This window comes from Ovis aries, chromosome X (genome assembly GCF_016772045.2).
Source record: "Ovis aries strain OAR_USU_Benz2616 breed Rambouillet chromosome X, ARS-UI_Ramb_v3.0, whole genome shotgun sequence".
In the NCBI taxonomy this organism is placed as follows: domain Eukaryota; kingdom Metazoa; phylum Chordata; class Mammalia; order Artiodactyla; family Bovidae; genus Ovis; species Ovis aries.
In genome coordinates this window covers 113423410-113443702 of record NC_056080.1, presented here as the reverse complement: position 1 = coordinate 113443702, position 20293 = coordinate 113423410, and the positions used below count along the sequence as shown (strand labels likewise).

The following is a 20293-nucleotide window of genomic DNA, read 5'->3' as shown; positions in this document are numbered from 1 at the left end:
TTTCGTAACTTTCAAGTTAGTTTTACATAAGTTGAATAACTTGCCTTTTTTTGGTGAAATGTTTTAGGTTCAAGGGTTCTCATTTTTAGCCAGATGACACGCTTGCTGGACATTTTGGAGGATTATTGTATGTGGCGTGGTTACGAGTATTGTCGACTGGATGGACAAACCCCCCATGAAGAAAGAGAGGTGAGGAAGAGAAAATAAAACAAGACTTGAAAAATCAGAGTTCAGTTACGCCATATTTTTCATCATTAGGTAGTTTTGAATTTTGGCCTTTTCTTTAGCTAGTTGCATTGAATTGCTCACTACCATCTTTTGGTCCTTGAGATCTTCAGCTGGACTTTCATTACACTGGCTCTTTACAAATCATTCTTTCCAAGGTTTTCAAAGACATCCTCGCTTATCAAAAGGACACTGCACCATCACATCCTTACCTCCTCTAACCACTGCTATCCCTGGCTTTTTGACTTGCTGTTTCTCAGCTTCCTCTTTGACCCTTGATTCTACGTCATTTTCTTTGTCTGATTTGCCTCCTACATTAGACCCTCGCTATTCATGGAGTTGAACAGTTGAGACTTTTTCAGTTTATGAGCAACTGTAAGGACTCATGAGACAATAATTTGTAAAGGAAATGATCTCAATAGACACTTTGTAAAACTGAAATTGAATGACATAGGTACAGGTGCTTATCATTCAGTTGGATCTTGGAAGACTAAAAGGTTGGTGTGCAGGAATGAGTCACTTAGCTAATGAGGAAGCCTGTCTAGCACCCAGTATCTGTTAACGTGGAAATTCTTACAGATTTTAAGATTATTTCTCATGAATATCAGGGGTCTAATGTATATAAAACCCTTTAAAGCACTTTTTCTGAGGGAGGGCTTTGCTAATTTATCTTCTTTTTTCTGTGATCCTTCAGGGCTCTGTCTTTGGCCTCTGTTTTAAGTCTATACTCATGCTGTGGGCAGAGACCGTGATTTCATGGTATAGTGGAAAATGCATTGAGCTTGGTTTCTGAAGACTTGAATTTAACATCAACTCCACCATTATGTGTGCAAGCTATTTAATCCTCTGAGCCTCAGTATCTTTAACTGTATATATTATAAGGGTACTATTAATGCCTAGGCTTTTGTTTTCCTGACAGTGTTGTGAGGATCACTGGATAGAATAGGTATGAACATAGTTTTTGTACCATGCACTGTAGTATAGATCACAGGTCATGAAAGTGCACACAGGCCTTTTCACTTCTCAGCTCTCGGACCCCTTCTCAGGCCACAGAGACTCTCAGCCTATGTCCTTGTCCTTCCATCGCTGCAGTGGGCACTCTGTCCCTTGTGTGCCTCCTATAGCAGAAGCATAGGCCCTTTTCACATTAAGGGTTTCCCTGCTACCCACTGTGGGGAAACAGTTGTGGTAATATTTATAAATAAGGATATTTCAAAGCTTACACTGTTCCCTGCTCTATAGTCTGACTCTCTTGGAAATGGTAACTCAAAACTTTATTGGGCTTTTGCTGATTTATTCCTGAGAATGGATTTCTGCCAGTCCACATGAAGCATAGGCCATATAGTAGCATTCAAGATGGCCCTTCTTCCTGGAATGAAGATGATATTAAAGCAGAAGAGTAGGTGCTTTCTGATCTCAAATAGCCAATTTGCATTTCTGACTAATCTCTCTGCTCATGAATAATATGGACTTTACCTAATTATGCCCCAATTATCTGGTCTCTTAAAATGCTAAATAATGTTCTCCCTTCAGAGAGTTGGAATCACATGTTTTGACTTTAGATGCAGCACAGTGAGAGCTGTTCATTTTATTTTGGAAACATCCTGCCTTCCCATCATGTCATCGTTCAGATAAGCATTTCATCTATTTTCCCAATAAGAAGTGGAAATCCACCTTGGATTCCTTACTCAAATTGTTCACGAGCTGTTCATAAGCAGTTCTTTCTCAATAGCACTCAGATTTGCCATAGGTATAGCTAAATTCAGCTAGCTTCTGTAACCTTGACTTATCTTAACTTTAACCTCACTTTTATAGGGAGAGGAGCTAACATTTATCAAGCAACAGCTATAAGCTAGGCAACTTTATAGTTCCAGTTGAATTCTCCTAGCAGCTCAGTGAAGTAATTTGCTCCACTTGAAACTGTGTCCCAGAGAGGTTAAATGCTTGCTGAGAACCACATGTGTAATAAATGGTAGAGTTATGACTCACACCCAGGTTTTTGCTATTTCCTCTACACCAAATTGCCTCTCACTACACCATGCTGCTTTCTGTACTGCCCCTCTACATGCTGTATGGACTGCAGCAGAGTCGCCTTCTCTGCCTGCAGCTTTTGACCATGCCATTCCATTCCTTAAAAATAGAACTTCCTGTATTTCATGATTATAAAAGTGATCTATGATTGCCAAGGAAATTTTGGGAAAATAAAAGTAGTTCTGGCTGATCTTTCTATGCATATATAATATATAAGTAATTAATTTTATACTGTATATGCTACATATAAAGTTCAGTATCCTGATACATTTTACTCAACACTGTGTTGTATTTCCCCATATTAGTAAAAAAAAAATCACCGTAAAAGTAATTTCAGTGTACTGTTTCATCCTGTGGACATACCGTAAATAATTTATCCCCCTGTTGTTGATCATTTAGGTTGTTTCCAATTTTTCACTATTATAAATAATGCTTAAGTAAAAGTCCTTCTACATAAATCTTTGTGCCCATCTCTGATTATTTCCTTAGGATAAATTCCTAGAAGTGGAATTACTGGGTCAAAGGGTATGAACACATTTAAGACTCTTGATGCATGTTGCCAAATTGCTTTCCAGAAAGGTTGTACCAATTTACACTCCCAGCAGCAATGTATGAGAGTGCCCGTCTCATCGCCCCCTCGTCAACATTGAGTATTATCATTCTTTTAATCTTCAAAAAATGGTATTGTTTTTTTATTTGCATTTACTTGATGACTAGTGAGACTGAACATTATTCTTGTGTTTATTAGCCATTTGTATTTGTTCTTCTGTGTACTGTCCTTTTTTTTTTTCCTCATTTTTCTATTGGGGTCTTAGTGTTTTTTTTTTTCTAATTAATTGAGATCTTTATATAGTAAGGATATTAATGTCCTATTAATTTTTAAGACTCTTTACTAAATATCCATGGATTACCTTCCTGATTTTCCTCATTACTTCCCTGTTTGCTCCTTTTCACCGTATGGTAGTAAATCTACCTACCTCCCCTTTATCTGTTGCTCTCATTCCCATCTCTAAACTTTTTTTTCCTCTCTTGGTTGGTCTTCTAAACTATATCTTCTTTATTAATCCTTCATAAATTAATGGGAATGAAGTTGAGATATCTGACATTTTACCCCCTAAATAAATTTTAGCTCTCAATTAAAACATTTTCACTATTTTTATTTTAAAACAATTTATCACTTGCTTAGTTAAATTTGTCTTTGTGATTGTTTGTCTTTACTGGTATAAGTGTCTAAAGATTAGTTACGTTATTTAATATACTTTTTTACTGTATACACAGTGCAGTTTATGGATAGATGCTTAAGTATTTTTGAAGGTGGAAGAATATTACAAAGTGGGGGTTTGAGCATGCATGTTAAAATGTTTATTTCTTAAGAACTCTGGTAATATAATTTTATTTTTCTCTCTTTTTCTTCCATCTCCTATCAATTAAAAAAAAGGAAGCAATAGAGGCCTTTAATATTCCTAATAGTAGCAAATTCATCTTCATGCTGAGTACCAGGGCTGGAGGTCTCGGAATTAACTTGGCAAGTGCTGATGTGGTTATACTGTATGACTCAGACTGGAATCCACAGGTGGATCTGCAAGCTATGGTTAGTTATCTTTAATGATAACAGAAATTTATCTTAGTTAAGAAAACTATTGCTATTTATACAGCATGAAGGTAATTTATGATGAAAGGGTAGTAGCAATCTTTGGGAGGTTTGGTAGATGTTAAAATAGATTTTTTTTGGAAAAAAAAAGTTGCTATGCTAATTGCAAAAACGAAATGAAAACAGATAGATGCCAAATCCAACTGTAGCATTTCTGTGTTGATTTTGGCTTTTATCATGAAACACAAATGTAATTTTTCCCCATTCCTAAATATTGAAGAGGGTACATTCATGTTTGAATGATAAGGGATTAAAAATTAGTCTCTAAGTATTATTCTGCTCAACAACTAAATATATTAAAATCCTTAGCACTAAAATTGGGAGAGATAGGATTTTAACTTCTGTAATAAAACAACTGGAGCAAGAAGGTGAAAATGTAACAAAGGAATATATTCCAGGAAAACATTTGCTACCTAGAGACACTATCAGAAACTATTCCACCCTAAAAAATTCAAAGAGCTTTTCTTACTTTTAATCATGGTATCATTTATTGAACTAGAGCTACAACTTCAGTCACTGTGACTCAAGTTGTAAGGTGAATTTAATTTCAGAAGTAAAAAGATACAGAATAGCTATGCATTCAAAATCCCCAGAATTATGGGGACAATTGACTGTCTTTGGAAACAAAATCATATGCCAATGAGGCAGAGCTTAGAAGTCCTCCCTTTTCTTTTGTAATAGAGAATTGAAAATACTTACATTAGGACATTTTAAAATCCACATGCTTTGGCATGCTGCTGCTGGTGCTAAGTTGCTTCAGTTGGACTCCGACTCTGTGACCCTGGACTGTAGCCCACCAGGCTCCTCTGTCCATGGGATACTCCAGGCAAGAATAGTGGAATGGCTTGCTATGCTCTCCTCTAGGGGATCTTCCCAACCTAGGGATCTAATCTGCCTCTCTTATGTCTGCTGCATTGGCAGGCAGGTTCTTTACCACTAGCACCAATTACTACTACTTTAGCGTGTTTGATCTGACTCGGTAGGAGTAAGTCCCGGTAAATTAGTGTTAGTGAACTGGAAAACCTGTTGACAACACTTCATTTCCTTAAAAGTGTTAGAGTATAGCTGATCTTTCACAATTTACTGATTTGAGTTTGAAATGTAAATGTGTGTAGGGGTATTGCATTCTCTTTCAGCGTGCTGTGTTGAAACTGTTACTGGTGCTGGTGTTTTTATATTTAGTACAGGGCTGTTTGAAACTTGTTTCTTTGCTTTTTTTTTTTTTTCTTTTGCTCAGCTACCCTTCTCCCTTCACATATTTGCTGAGAGCTTCTGGGGTTTTTAAAAATACTCCCCCTAGCTGTTTATCTGTTATCTGAACTTGCCACCTGTCACCTTTACCAACTGTAAACCACAGGACTAAATTCTAGACCATACAGTAAGGGTATTAATCTCCCATTAATGTTTATGACCCTTTACTGCAGATCGCTGAATTGCCTCAGTAAGCAGAAAGAACTGCTTGCTGATGAGAGAAAGCTGACTTTTGCCACCATAGCAACCCTTGTTAACTACTTTGCCCCTCACTTAAAAAACTCCTTGCTAGGGTGGAAGATATTTTTATTTAATGGCTTAAAGTTACTCAGTAACTCAGTCCAGAAGCTTTCAGCTCTTTTTAGACCTTATCAAGGGCTTTTGTCTTTTGTCCTTCTGGAAATTTCCATTAATAATACAGTAGAATATTTGTGGATTTATTTGTTCCCAGGGTTCTCTAGATAGTCTTAATATTTATTATCCTTCTTTCAAAAGTGGCCAGTCTAGAGAGATCAGGAACTAATTTTATTTTCAGAATTTTATAGCATAAGCTAGCTATACCATACATTTTATCCAGAATACCCAGTGTCTTATATTAGGATTTTTTCTACTAGGATCGGGCACATCGTATTGGTCAGAAGAAGCCAGTACGTGTGTTTCGTCTCATCACTGACAACACTGTTGAAGAAAGGATTGTTGAAAGAGCAGAGATAAAACTGAGACTGGATTCAATTGTCATACAACAAGGTATTTATATGTATAAACTTACTTAGATATTTCTTTGGAAAAACACATGCAGTTTTCTTCAAAAGAGATTACTTTTAATGATAGTTGACCAAAATCTGCAATCTTAGAGAAGAAAGTCAAATTTAAAAAAAATCCCCATTTTGAAACCTAGTGTTCAGTATATGGGGTAGGTAGTTTAACCTCACTAGCTTATAGTTGAATGTCAGTGGCATGTCTTTTGAAGAACTTGATATTATGTAGCAGATAAAGTTTGGCTTAAAAATTTTAAATATGTATTAGAGGGTGCCTTTTCATTCAGAGAAATTTGATCTGAGAAATGAAGTTTGAAGATGAAAAAATGTTTTTGTCCTCCTGTGTTTTAAGTGAATTTTATAAAAGGAAATTCATATTGAAAGAGAAGGTATGGTAGAAGAAAAACTTGCAGGGTTATTCATTTAAAAAACTACTTCAAAGTTCACTAATTTTCTGCTGTAAAGCTTTACTTATGGTTAAATGTGTGCTTAGTCACTCAGTCGTGTCCGACTCTTGTGACCCCATAGACTGTAGCCTGCCGGCTTCCTCTGTCCTTGGGATTCTCCAGGCAAGAATACTAGAGTGGGTTGCCATTTCCTTCTCCAGGAGATCTTTCCGACCCAGGAATTGAACCCAGGTCTCCTGCATTGCAGGCAGACTCATGGTTAAATGTAGTAGTGTCTGATTAGAACTATTATGCTATGCTTTCTCTGAAATATAATTGAATATATACAATTTTTATTTTTATTATTAGGAAGACTCATTGACCAACAGTCTAACAAGATGGCAAAAGAGGAAATGTTGCAAATGATACGTCATGGAGCCACCCATGTTTTTGCTTCTAAAGAAAGTGAGCTGACAGATGAAGACATTACAACTCTTCTGGAAAGAGGGGAAAAGAAGGTAGGTTAAAATGGCTTTTTTTCCTGATCAATTGCTTTAAAATCAACATACTTCAGCATAATTATTGTATTGCATTGTTTCAAATAACACATGTTCTCTGTAAGAATTTGTAGATTTATATCTAGGGATAATTTAGTATTTTTTATTTTTTCAGTTTAATTTTTGGTGAGAAAGACTAAGGGCCAGAGTTTACAATCAAGTGACCTTATACCTCATACTTATAATATTGGTATTTACTGTACTTAAAAGCCAAGTAAATTTTTTGTTTAATCACTTGTATCAGGACTGCTTTTTACGACCTTTCTTTTTGCATGGGATTAGAAATAATCTTGGAGAAGGAAATGGCAACCCACTCCAGTATTGTTGCCTAGAGAATTCCATGGACAGAGGAGCCTGGTGGGCTGCTGTCCATAGGGTCGCAGAGTCGGATACGACTGAAACAGCCCACCAGGCTCCTCTGTCCACGGAATTCTCTAGGCAAGAATACTGGAGTGGGTCGCCATGTCCTTCTCCATTCTTTTCCTGACTTATTTCATTTAGCATGATAGCCTCAAGGTCCATCCATCCTGTCTCAAATGGCAGGATTTCCTTCTCTTTAATGGCTGAATAATATTCCGTTGTATCCATATACACCACATTTTCTTTATCCATTCATCCATTGATGGACACTTAGGTTGTATTCCTGTCTTGGCTATTGTAAATAGTGCTGCAACAAACATGGGGGTGAAGGTATCTTTTTGAATTAATGAGTTCATTTCCTTCAAATAAATACCCTGAAGTGGAATTTAGAATTGCTGGATCATATGGTAGCTCTATTTTTAATTTTTAGAGCAACCTTCATACTGTTTTCCATGGTGGCTGTACCTTACCAGTAGTGCACAAGGGTTCCTCTTTTTTCACATCCTCACCAACACTTGCTATTTCTTGTCTTTTTGATAATAGCCATTCTAACAGGTGTGAGATGCTATCTCACTGTGGCTTTGACTTGCATTTCCCTGACAATTAGTGATATTGAGCATCTTTTCAGGTATTTGAGGTTATATGTTGGATTTTGAGCAATCTTGTATTACTGTGTTTCCTATTAGTGTACAGATGTGTTATTTAGTCCAAGATTGCCTTTGTTTTAGCATTACCATGTGTCCCATTAAAATTATGCAGCAGAAATTATAATAGGGCTACATTTTTAATGATGAAAGATTTTAGAGAAAGCCTTAGTGAGAGCACTTAAGAAGAACCGTTGAAATATTTAAAATACTTGGGCTAAATTAAATTTATATTCAAGTTTGATGTTAGCATTGCATTATTACCTTATAAATGAACAGATTGTATATTTCATATCAATAATTGCTTTTAAAAGACAGAGAATTCACAGATTTTTATAAGTAATTCAGTGATAATTTTCTAATTTCAATGCATTCAATTTTAGACCGCAGAGATGAATGAACGCTTGCAGAAAATGGGAGAGTCTTCTCTGAGAAATTTTAGAATGGACATTGAACAAAGTTTGTACAAGTTTGAAGGAGAAGATTATAGAGAAAAACAGAAGGTAACATTTTACTGTCAACCATTAGATTCTCAGATTAGCATTTCTTCCTATAGCAATTAAATATTTAACAAAACATGGGCATTTACCTGTTACAGTACTCTACTATAGAGTGGAAGTGATGTAGGTCAAAATCATCTTATCCACAGGATATCTTTAATATATTTTGCTGGTTGTTTATTGTTATTATTATTACCACTATCATCATCATCATTTTTGTTGTTGCTGCTATTACTCTACCACTACTTTGGTTTTTGAGAAGTAGTATAGGATTCTGGTTGAGTTGCTGGATTCTGAAGCTAAAATCATAACTCTGTTACTAATTATGTGACTTTAAAATCTTTTTTAGTTAAAGTATAGTTGATTTCCAATGTTGTGTTAGTTTTAGGTATACAGCAAAGCAATTCAGTTACATGTACACATATATTTTTTTTCAGATTCCTTTCCCTTATAGGTCATTACAAAATATTGAGTATAGTTCCCTGTGCCGTACAGTAGGCCCTTGTTGGTTATCTATTTTATATATAGAAGTGTGTATATGTGAATCCCAAACTCCTGATTTATCCCTCCTCCCGTTTCCCCTTGGTAACCATAATCAAGTGACTTTAGATAATCAGTGTTTTCACCAATCAAATGGAAGTTGTCATAATTACATTTTAGAGCAATTAGAACAAAATGTGCAGTATTTAGTAATAATTACATTTTAGTAATAATATTACTGTTGACATATACGTTAAATGCTGGAAGGACTTTGTTACAGGTGGTCTCATAAAATAATGCCTTGTAATATACTTCATGGGCCACAAAGTTCCCTTGAAAAAAATGGAAATTTTGTTTATTTTCTCTGTTTAAATTGAAATTATGGCTGTAATTTTTGAAACTTTTAATTTTGAAATGGCTTTAGACTTTATTGCAAAAAAATAGTACGGAGTTCACATATATCCTTTACTCAGCTTTCACTGTAATGTTAACAATTTACCTAATCATATTACAGTGATCAAGTGTAGAAAGTTAACCTTTTTCCCCAGTACCCTAGTATCCTTTCCCTGTTCCAGGGTTTACAATCCAGGATCCCACTTTTCAGTTTCTAAAAGCAGTTTTATTTTTAAGAGCAGTTTTAGGTTCATAGCAAAAAGCAGTAGTAAATACAAAGAGTTCCCATATTCTATCTGCGCCACCCCCCAACAGCTTCCCACACTATCAACATCTCATATCTGTTGAACCTACATTGACATATCATTATCATACAAAGGCCATCATTTACATTAGGGTTCACTTTTGGAATTGTACAGTCTGTGGGTTTCAATAAATTTATAAATGATTGATATCCACCATTATAATATCATCCAGGATAGTTTCATTGCCCTAAAACTCCTCCGTGTGCTGCCTAGTAATCCCACCCTCCTCTCAGCCCCTGACAACAATTGATCTTTGTACTATTGCCATAGTTTTTCCCTTTCCAGAATATTATATTGTTGGAATCATACAGTATGTAGCCTTTCCTGCTTGGCTTCTTTTACTTAGTAATATGCATTTAAAGTTGCTTTGTATCTTTTCATGACTTGATGGCTCATTTCTTTGTAGTGCTAAGATCCATTTCTGATGTACTACAGTTTATGCATTTATCTACTGAAGGACATCTTGATTGCTTCCAAGTTTTGGTATTATGAATAAAAGCTGCCATAAACATTCATGTGCAGGTTTTTGTGGGGATATAGATTTTCAACTCTTTTGGGTAAATCCCAAGGAGCACGATTATTGGATTGCATTGTGGTGGTGGTCTAGTTGCTAAGTCAAATCTGACTCTTGCGACCCCATGGACTGTAGCCCACCAGGCTTTTCTGCGCATGGGATTTCCCAGGCAAGAATACTGGAGCGGGTTGCCATTTCCTTTTCCAGGGGATCTTCTTGACCCAGGGATAGAACTCAGGTCTCCTGCATTGCAGGTAGTTTCTTTACCAACTGAGCCACCAGGGAAGCCCCGATTGTATGGTAAGAATGTTTAATTTTGTAAGAAACTGACAACCTGTCTTCCAAAATGGCCATACTGTTTACATTCTCATGGGCCGTGAATGGGGCTTCCCCGGTGGCACAGTGGTAAAGAATCTGCCTGCCAGTGCAGGAGATGTGGGTTCGATACCTGGGACACGACTGAGCAAGCATGCAGTGTAGTAGTATGTCTTTGTTTTAATTTGTATTTCACTGATGGATGATGTGGAGCATATTTTCACTTGCTTATTTGCCATCTGTATATTTCATTAGGGAGGTGTCTATTCAGATCTTTTGCCCATTTAAAAATCCGATCAATTGTTTTCTTATTATTGAGTGAGTTTTAAGAGTTCTTTGTATATTTTGGATAACAGTCTTTTATCAGCTGTCTTTTTTTTTTTTTTAAATAAGACGATTTATTTCTTCTCAGAGTTTACATGAAACATTGGTTTCTCTCAGTCTGTGGTTTGTCTTCTCATTGTCTTCACATTGCATTTCATTGCTGCGTCTCCTTGGTCTCTTCTAATCTGTGATAGTTCTCAGTCTTTCTTTGTTTTTCATGAGATTGACACTTTTGAACAGTATTTTTCTGCTGTCTTGTAGTTTGTCTTTCACTTTGGGTTTTTTTTTTTTCATGATTTGATTGAGATTATGCATTTTTGGCAAGAATGCCTTGGAAGGGATGTTACGTCTTTCTCAGTACTTCATACCAGGGAACATGATGTCACTATGTTGTGTTACTGGGAACTTTAATCTTAGTCACTTTGTTGAGGTGGCGCCTGCTGGATTTTTCCACTGTAGAGTTACCGAATTTCTCTTTGTAATTGATAGATATCTTGGTGGGGGGAGCTACTCCTCAAACTTTTACACACTGATTTTGGCATCTCTTGGTGGAGTTTGCTTACAATAGTTATTGTGGTGTTCACCTAACGGTAATTTTGTATTTCCTTTATTCCATCTATATTTATTAATTGGGATTTTTCTGTAAGGAAAAGTCCCTTCTCCCCGTTTATTTATATACTCATTTATTTATATCAGCATGGACTTAAGAATATTTATTTTTTTAGTTATAATACAATTCTGTCATTTTTATTTTGTTGCTGAAATTGCTCTATAAAGCTGCTATATTTTTAAACTGACAGAATGAATTTTTTATAATAAAAACTTATTCTTAGATATTGATTTTATTGAAAAATGAGAGGTGAGTCATTTTAATTTGCATTGCAACTAATATGGTAATAGCGCTTTGTTGCTACCATTATTCCTGGTTAGTTTTTAGTATCTTGACCAAAATCTATCTAGTTATTCCATCTCTAACCTTAATTGAGACCATTTATGGTTTACTCTGATGAGATGGAGGTGATAGCCTGCATGCACAGTGTAGCAACTGCCTTCCTAATATGCTTTTTAGATCTCATTATGTGACTTTTTAAAAATTAATTTTGCAGTTATTCCTGTGGGCTTATTGGTTTTAAGAGTGTTTTTTGAAGTAGAAAATATTAAACAGTGAAGAGTCTAACCATCACTGGTGCATCTTATCTACATTCTTAGGGGAAAATTAGGCTTAATAAAATATTTGTCATTTCTAATATAACATATTTTCCTGTGCTTCTGAGAAAATAATGATGTGCAGATACAAAAAATTTTAATAACAATTATGATGACATACTTTTATAATTGAATGATTAAATCAGAATTTTTCTGAATATTCTGAGTTGAGATTATAATGTGTTTTGTTATTTTTTAGATAGGTTCTTAAAATAGGTTCATACCATCCTTTGAAAAGAATTGAAAACCTGCAAAAATGTTGTTCATACATATCATGGAAATTGCACAGTAAGGGAGATTTTCATATAAGATTTGTTGAACTAGTTGCATTAGTTCATAACCATACTTGATGAATTAAGTCACAGTGGCTGACATTGATTCTGAATAAATTGACCTAAATAAGTTTGTATTAATGTACTCTTATCTAAAACTAATTTAGCATATTTGTTTTGTTTTTGAAAGTACAGGCATTGCCCTTTAATACTTGTTTCAAATTTGAATACCTAAACCTTCACACAAGTATAGGTTAAATGGCCAGATACATTACTTTTAGAAAGTCATTATTATTGATTTATTTTAACCCCAATTGAGACAAATAAAATATTGGTTATTGAAAAATGTCTTTTCCATTACTGTCATCTCACATTAGCCCATCTGAGGGGAAAAACAAAACACAGCTCATTTCACTGTTGTGAGTATTTCTCATTTTACATAAACTCACATTATACTATCCATCTCTTACGAACTTACAGAGTTAAAAGAGACAGTTAGTCTAACAAAGAAGTGTTTTTTTCTGTCTCACAGACGTTTCCATATGTGGATACTGCCATTTTATTTGACTTTAGCCTTTACTTCTTTAGACACTGAGAATTTGTAGATTTCTAACCATTCTAGTCATCTTAGTTTATTATCCACTCTTAAAATGTACCTTAAAATGTATTATCTTTTATTTTAAAATTATTATTTTTAAGCTAATTTTTAAGCTAACTAAAAAAATTATTTTTAAGGTAATAAATATATTAGCTTAAAAAATACTTAAAATGTATTATCCACTCTTAAAGCTCAGCCTGTAGATGTGGTCAAATAGAGTGGGACCATTAATTGTAGATTAGTGGCCAGTTTTATGTAAAGGCACTAGGCTAGTTACTGTGAAATCAAGAAAAATATCTGAGCTAGAAAACCATACCTCAGACTCCAGAACTTCATTTTGTCACATTTGTATATTAACTTTTAAATAACTTTTTCTAGCTGATATCAGGATTAAGTTTTGTAATGCTACCAAATCATTGTCTACCAAATCACCCCACTTTGGATGTTTAATAATAGCTTACATTTAGCTCTTGACAGTCTACCTAATGCTTTCAGATATATGGTCACATGTAATCCTCAGGTAGGTATTATTATTATTCCCATTTTACAGATGGAAAAAATAATTTCTTCAAAGTTATGCAGTTGATAAAGTGGCAGAACCTGTTTCAAATTCAAGTCTTTCTGATTCCACTGGCTTGTCCCACAACTACCTTACCAAGAGGTCTCATTTTAAAATTTCTCTTGATTTGAAGGGATATATGGCTGTCATGTTGATATTCAGTATGTTATGCTTTTCAACTGTTTTCTAATTCATACACTTAACAGAGTTACCAGAACCAATGTTAGTCTTCCTCCAGTATTAAGTCACTATTTATTTTGACATAAAATATTAACCAGATTGTACAAATTCTTCTCAATTACTAATAAGGAAGAGCTAAGCTTAAAACATACTTTAAAAAAAAACAAAAACCAAAACCATCTTTGCACCTAAACTTGCTATATAGAATGAGGTTTTGGAATTTGTGATGTATAGCTGTGACTTAAAAACACTTTTTGTTTTGAATATAGTTGATTTACAATATCGTGTTAGTTTCAAGTGTACAGCATAATTTAGTTATTTTTTCAGATTCTTTTGGGGTGCATGTGTCTCTTCCAGTGAGAGTTTTACAAAGCAAGTTTTGATTCTTCCTAATGCTTTGGTTTTCTCACACTTCTATAGCCTTGATGTACTGGATATTTATAAAACAATTTGGAGTAATTAAACTCTGCATTCTTGTTTTTGTGTACAGCTTGGAATGGTGGAATGGATTGAACCTCCCAAACGAGAACGCAAAGCAAACTATGCTGTGGATGCCTACTTCAGAGAGGCTTTACGTGTTAGTGAGCCGAAGGTTCCAAAGGTAAAGCAGTATGAGGCCAGGTTTCATGTCCTATAGCAGAATTCTCTTGTAGCATGGTCTCTGATTCAGATTTACTTATATTAGTGCTAAATCTTAGTCTCTAAAATATAACAATACAGAAAAGTACTTGATATGCCCTAGCCTTATGAATGGATTCCATTGCATTTATTTTTCTATATATATAAGAAATAATAAAAGATAAGTTCACTTCATGAACTGAAAACAAATAATGTGTGTAATGCATTTTTTCCCCCACAGGCTCCACGACCTCCAAAACAGCCAAATGTTCAGGATTTTCAATTTTTCCCACCACGTTTATTTGAGCTCCTTGAAAAGGAAATTCTTTATTATAGGAAGACAATAGGCTATAAGGTAATTTTTCAGTTTTTTAGATTAGCATAATATAATCTTTTAAGCTAATGTAATGTATTAAGCTAGACTAGAAAGTGTTCCATTTTAATGTGAGAGAACCTAAGAGTAAATAAAAATAGTGGTGTTTTTAAAACCAAAGAGAAGGTTTTTACTAGAAGTAAAGTATCAAACTACCCAGTCACCAGTGATATCATCACTAAATGAGATTAATGGAGAATTATCTAATATTTTAAAAATATTAAAAAATATTAAAAATTCATTTTATTTTAATAATGCTAGTGTTCAAGTGCTCAAAGAATATGTAGAATAAGTAATAGGTATATATTTAGATATAAGTGAATGTATGGTAGATGATAAGAAATCTTTGATTATTTTCCTCAAAATGACCAAGAAATAGTATTTTCGTGTTGATTGCTCATAGACTGATAGAAGCCCGGTTCGTGGTTAGTAGATTATGTTCACTTAGGTGTTAAAATAATGATAAATATGATAATGAATTGTGGAATTTTAAAATGATCTTTTAGAATTCAAATTTCATATTTATATAGGTAGATAGGAACCTATTTACAGTGAGTGAAATTTAAAGTTTGTGATACTAAAGCTATCACACTGAGAGATTAAGCATTCCAGGCTATTTCTTTATGTTGAAATTGGCTTCCTAGTAAATGGAAAGAGATGACCAAAGGTATAATAACCAATAGAATGAACAAAATGATGCAGATATTAACACTAATATAATTTTATGAAGATTTTTGTTTTATGAATTGGAAGCTGTGTTTTAAAATGTATTGTGAATCTTTATCATAAATGGAGCTATGGAACTACTAATCATTTTGATTAGTAGCTGTCATGTGCCTAGAAGACCTCCATATATATATATAAGATATTTATAAGTTAGTTCATTTTTTGGAACTGAATGACTCTCTGGAATGTTTCTACTATTTGTTCAGAGTTAGAGCACTATCTTTTGAAATAGAACAAAAAAGTTTTGCTTGCTGTTTGTGTATCAAAGTTTAGATATATTTAAATAGGGATAAGAAACTTAAGGTGAATCTAAGTGGAAATGGAAAAATCTAAATAGGAACAAGAAAGTTAGGGTGAATATAAATGAAAACGTTTATAAATAAAGTGGTTAGTTATAATCTGGTTAGGGAAATGTGATTAAATTTGAATGTATTTAACCAACAGGACTGGATAAAATCCTTTTTAGGAAGTTGTAGAAGAGTAAAGTACTCGCGGTTGAACATCAGATCAGGTATAAAACCAGCTTCAAAGAAAGGAAAACAGTGATACGTTTGAAGAAGCAGACAAATTATAGGTTCAAAATGTAAAATAAAAATAGTAAAATTAATAAAGTAGTGAATAATATTTCATGAGGTAAGCATAATATACATGACCCCACTAGGGATTATTAAACATTTTAGATGATTATTTTCTGTTACTTTTATTGACTGTTATTAGTAAGACTTGAGAGGAGAATCAAATTGAAATGTTAGACCTCAGTTAGTAATCAGCCAAATATCTGTGTAGAACATCTTATAATTGAATAATACTTTACCACTTCATTTGATTTCTAAGAAATGCTATGAGATAGGTATTGTTATCACCTCTATATAATAGGTGAGGAAACAAGTTCGGAGAGGTTTAATGACTTCTTCAAGGTCAGGTGGCTGACAGAGTTGCCAAACGTGCTGGTCTCAAACACAGGTTCTAAGCATTCAAATGCTATGCTCTTACCACTCAGACATTCGGGGCTATTTCTGCATGTGACATAACTCTGCTTCTTTCTGCAGCCCTAAATAAGGACTGTGTTTGCAGTGGTTTGACATGTTGTTTGGGAGGTGAGCCAAGTGGTAGTCAAGTAGCAGCAATAAAAAAATCACCTCTGTTAATATAGTTGTTTATACTCCTTCTTTGGAGATACTGAAATTCTGTTCCCTGTGATAATATAGTGCCCACCACATTCTCACCACAGCTCTGGTTTTAATGTAAACAGTGCCTGTCATTACAGGCAATTCTGGTTAGGGGTTGGGGGTCTTACATGAACAGTTGGGCAGTGGCCAGCTGGAAGGAGATGGAGGAGAGAGGAAACTTTAGAAGAGAGAGGAATGAAAGTACAACTTTTAAAGGGTGACAGGGAGGAAGATGCGAGAAGAGAGGAAAAGGATGAGTGATGAGAGGGAAGATGGCATGGAATCCATGCTATGGCACCTTCCTGTGATCTGTTCTTCATCTCCTGGAGAGAAGTGACAAGACAGGGAGTGTGAGTGAAAGGAGGGCTGTTTTTCATTTAAGACATATTCATTGAGTGCTCCCCTGTGCCAGATTCTATGCCAGGCTCTGAGGATAAACTGGTGAATAAGACAAGGGGGTTCCTCACACATGGTACTTATATTTTAATGGGAGACACAGACATTACGCTGAAAGCACAGAGTAGTGACTTTATTTGGTTTCAGTGCTTATAAAGGGTGCTACGAAGGAGCATAACGTGGGTATCTAATGTGGACTGGGAGGTCAGAGAGGTGGTCTCTAAGGATCAGCACTTAAGCTGAGATCAGAGAGAGGCATAGGAATTAGCCAAGTGAAGTGTGGAAGAGAAGCACTAGGTTGGGGAGCCACAGGTACAGAGGTGTTGTAGGAAGGAAGAGTGCCCCTTTAGAAACTGAAAGAAGGCCAGTGTTGCTGGGGAGTGGTGAGGAGGAGAATGACTGATGAGTGGATTGAGTTGGATCATGTGGAGCATTGAACATTAATTATAGGTCATTTAATTCGGTGGAACTTTAGAGCAAAAGAAAGCCTTTTAAGGCAGAGGGGTAGGTGGGTGATGGAATAATCACAGCAGATGCTTATTTAGTCTTTATTTGTGTTGCTTACTCTCCTCAGTTGTTTAAAATGATTAGCTCATCCTTCTCAGAAGAGCCCTGGAAGTACATACCTATTTCACAGATGGGGAAACTGAGGCATAGAGAGGTTGAGTAATTTGCCCTGAGTAATTTGCTCAAGGTCAAACCACTTATAAGAGGTAGAGTATGATCAGCTTTACATTTTTAAAAACCACTCTGGCTGCAACACAGAGAATGGTGAGTTTCTCCAGGGAAACCAGCCAGGAAGCTGCCACAATGTGAAGATGAAAAGATGGAGGTGGCTGGGAGTGTGGTGGTGGGTGGAGGTGGAAGGAGAATGATCCCTTGGCATTCCACTCCTAGTCCCAAACTCTTCTCAGCCCCATCCCGGATTACCTTTGTGTTGTCTTAAGACTTCCCTTGGTCCTCCATATGCATACTTAGCTGAGGATTTACAAGACAAAGAAGAAAATATTCTGGATGTTGGTTCTTTCTGAACCTTGTCTCTTCCATTCTTTACCAGGGGCTACAGACCTGAGCTAAGGTGGGTGCTTTAATTGGGTGGATCTTGTGTTTGAGTACAGTTGTCCCTCAGTATCTGCGGGGCATCGGTTCCAGAAGCCCCCACAGGTACCACAATCCGTGGATGCTCAAGTCTCTTATATAAAATGGTGTAGGATTTGCATGTAAGCTATGCAAATGTGACCATATATTTTACATCATGTCTGTATTACTTACAATACCTAATCCAATGTAATTGCTATGTAAATAGGTATAAATACAATGTGAATGCTATGTAAATAGTTACCTGCATGCAGCCAAAGCCAATTCACATTTTGCTCTTTGGAACTTTCTGGAATCTTTTTTCCCGAATATTTTTTGATCTGAGGTTGCTTGAATCCACGGATGCAGAACCCACAGATACAGAGGGCCGACTGTATGGACAGATGAGCATGGCATGTTAATCATCTGCAAAAGCTTCCTGTTAAGGACGATGTGGTATTGATAAGTGTTGGGCATATCTTCTCAAGGACATATAGCATTGATGTTTTTTTCCCCTACTAAACCTCCAGAAAACTCAACCCGAGCCACAAAAGTGAATGGAACAATAGTTTGTTCTCAGATAAACGGGACCATTGTAGTGGAGTTTCCTGATATTCTGTACATAGTTAAGCTCTCAAAAAGGGACTCCTCTCTCCTAAATGATTGTTAGCCCAGGGATTAGAGGTTCTGTGTGAAGCTGGGGGCACTGTGGTGCATGGTTCCATTTTGCCCATTTTGAGTCCCCACAGTCATGTTCTGTAGTGACTTGGGGTGGAGCTAGTGAGGGACTCAGTAGATTTGAAGCAGTTGATAAATTGCATTTTTCTCCAGGGCCTGCTTATTTGCATTTTTATTTCCTATTGTGTTTTATCCGCTCCATACTCAGCATGACAAAGTCACAGTAGTATTGTTGATAATAAGATCTGGAATTGAAGAGTTTTGTTTTATTTGAAGCTGAGAGAAGTAGTTGTTTTACTCTCACCGCTTGGCTGAGAGCTGTGTATTATGTGCCCGTTTTCCGTGCTGTCTAAGTTTTGACCTTGTTGCAAGTTAGACATACTCCGAAGCTTCATTGCTCTTGTGACTTAAAGGAGTTACCCTAATACTTTTAATTACTTCTTCACTGAAATTTTTCTGTCGGAAGAAGGTGACTGAATTGAAATTTCAATTGCAGAATTTTAAAAATCCAGAGTATCCAGAAGTCCCATGGAGTCTAAAGACCTGCAGAAAGAGTTTTGCCGTAGTAGAAGCTGAAGAAGGCTGTAGAACATTCTAACATATATCTTCAGTAAAAAATTCTTTAGAAGTGGATATAAACATTTGACAAATGCAGGAAGTTCTGTGATCTTTGTGAGTTTTGGTAATGTGTCATTGTGGGCCACCTGTTTTGCTGTGGTAGAACTAAAATACGTGAGTTGATTTCAGGTTACTACTTTCCTTTTGTGTGTTGCCACATTTAATTCTGTACTCCATATTTCTATGAAGTGCTTGCTGAAACTCCTAAGAAACATGACCCTCCAAAAAGTTCTTCACTTTTCCGTGGAACATAGCTCTTAATCACAAATTCCTTACATTCTGACTAGAAATCTAAATAATAATTGAGCTGTTTTCTTGAAAGATAACTTCTTGTATGTTAAGAACTTCTTGTATGCTGGAGACCATCAGTGAGATATATACAATGTGAGTACTTGAGATACTGTCTAGGTATCTGTTTAGTCTTTTGGCCTATAATTTGTCTATTTAATTCTTTCATAGCACTTTGAGATCGAGGGAAGCTTAATGCTCATAAAACCTCATGAGGTGAAAAATGAATACCTTTTAAAAATAATAAATACTAAGAAGTAGATTATTTGTAGGAGATACAGGAACCTAGGAATTTTGAGTCATTTCTAATTAAAAAATTCTAGCAGCTATTTTTGAGTAATTTTTAGAATTAAAATAGTAAATGTAAAATTAAATGTCATTCTCAAGTTTTGCTATATTAAAAATATGAGCAGTGGATTCTAAAATCTAATGGGTATAATGTAATATTCTGATTTTGCCTTTATTAAAATTCAAGGGATGAATTTTTAGTATTGGGGAATATCTACATAGGAATAAGCAGGTTATTTTGTATGCATATATTATCCATTTTCTATCATAAAAATGAGGTATTTGTGAAATTTTTTGTTTAAGTAAGGGTTTTTGGGTATGCCAAGTTTGAAGCTATTTGGTAGAGCAATATCTTAAGATTAAATAGGTTTTCCGCAATTAAAATTAAAATTTGAGGCCAAAGTAACTTCACCAGCAATTTAAGGGGTCTGTTAAACTTTTAAAGCTGTGTCTGTAATTTTTTCAACATTTTATTATGAAAAAATTTCAAATATAGAAAAATGTTGAAATGATAATACAGTGAACACCACATATATTCTCCAATTTATGTCTT

General features: G+C 35.2%; 1 protein-coding gene across 4 annotated transcripts in view; it reads left to right on the top strand.

Moving 5' to 3' along the window:
- The window catches only part of SMARCA1 (SWI/SNF related, matrix associated, actin dependent regulator of chromatin, subfamily a, member 1), a 68600-nt gene that overhangs the window by 25554 nt on the left and 22753 nt on the right, over positions 1-20293 (top strand). For 2 of the 4 annotated variants that reach the window (XM_015105052.4, XM_027963295.3), the window contains exons 12-19: positions 68-189; positions 2746-2781; positions 3695-3847; positions 5773-5905; positions 6672-6820; positions 8247-8366; positions 14000-14110; positions 14369-14482. In XM_015105052.4, the coding sequence (XP_014960538.2) occupies positions 68-189; positions 2746-2781; positions 3695-3847; positions 5773-5905; positions 6672-6820; positions 8247-8366; positions 14000-14110; positions 14369-14482 (938 nt within the window). The remainder of the gene's footprint in view (positions 1-67; positions 190-2745; positions 2782-3694; positions 3848-5772; positions 5906-6671; positions 6821-8246; positions 8367-13999; positions 14111-14368; positions 14483-20293) is intronic. The other 2 variants (XM_027963292.3, XM_042242373.2) reach the window with 1 other exon arrangement.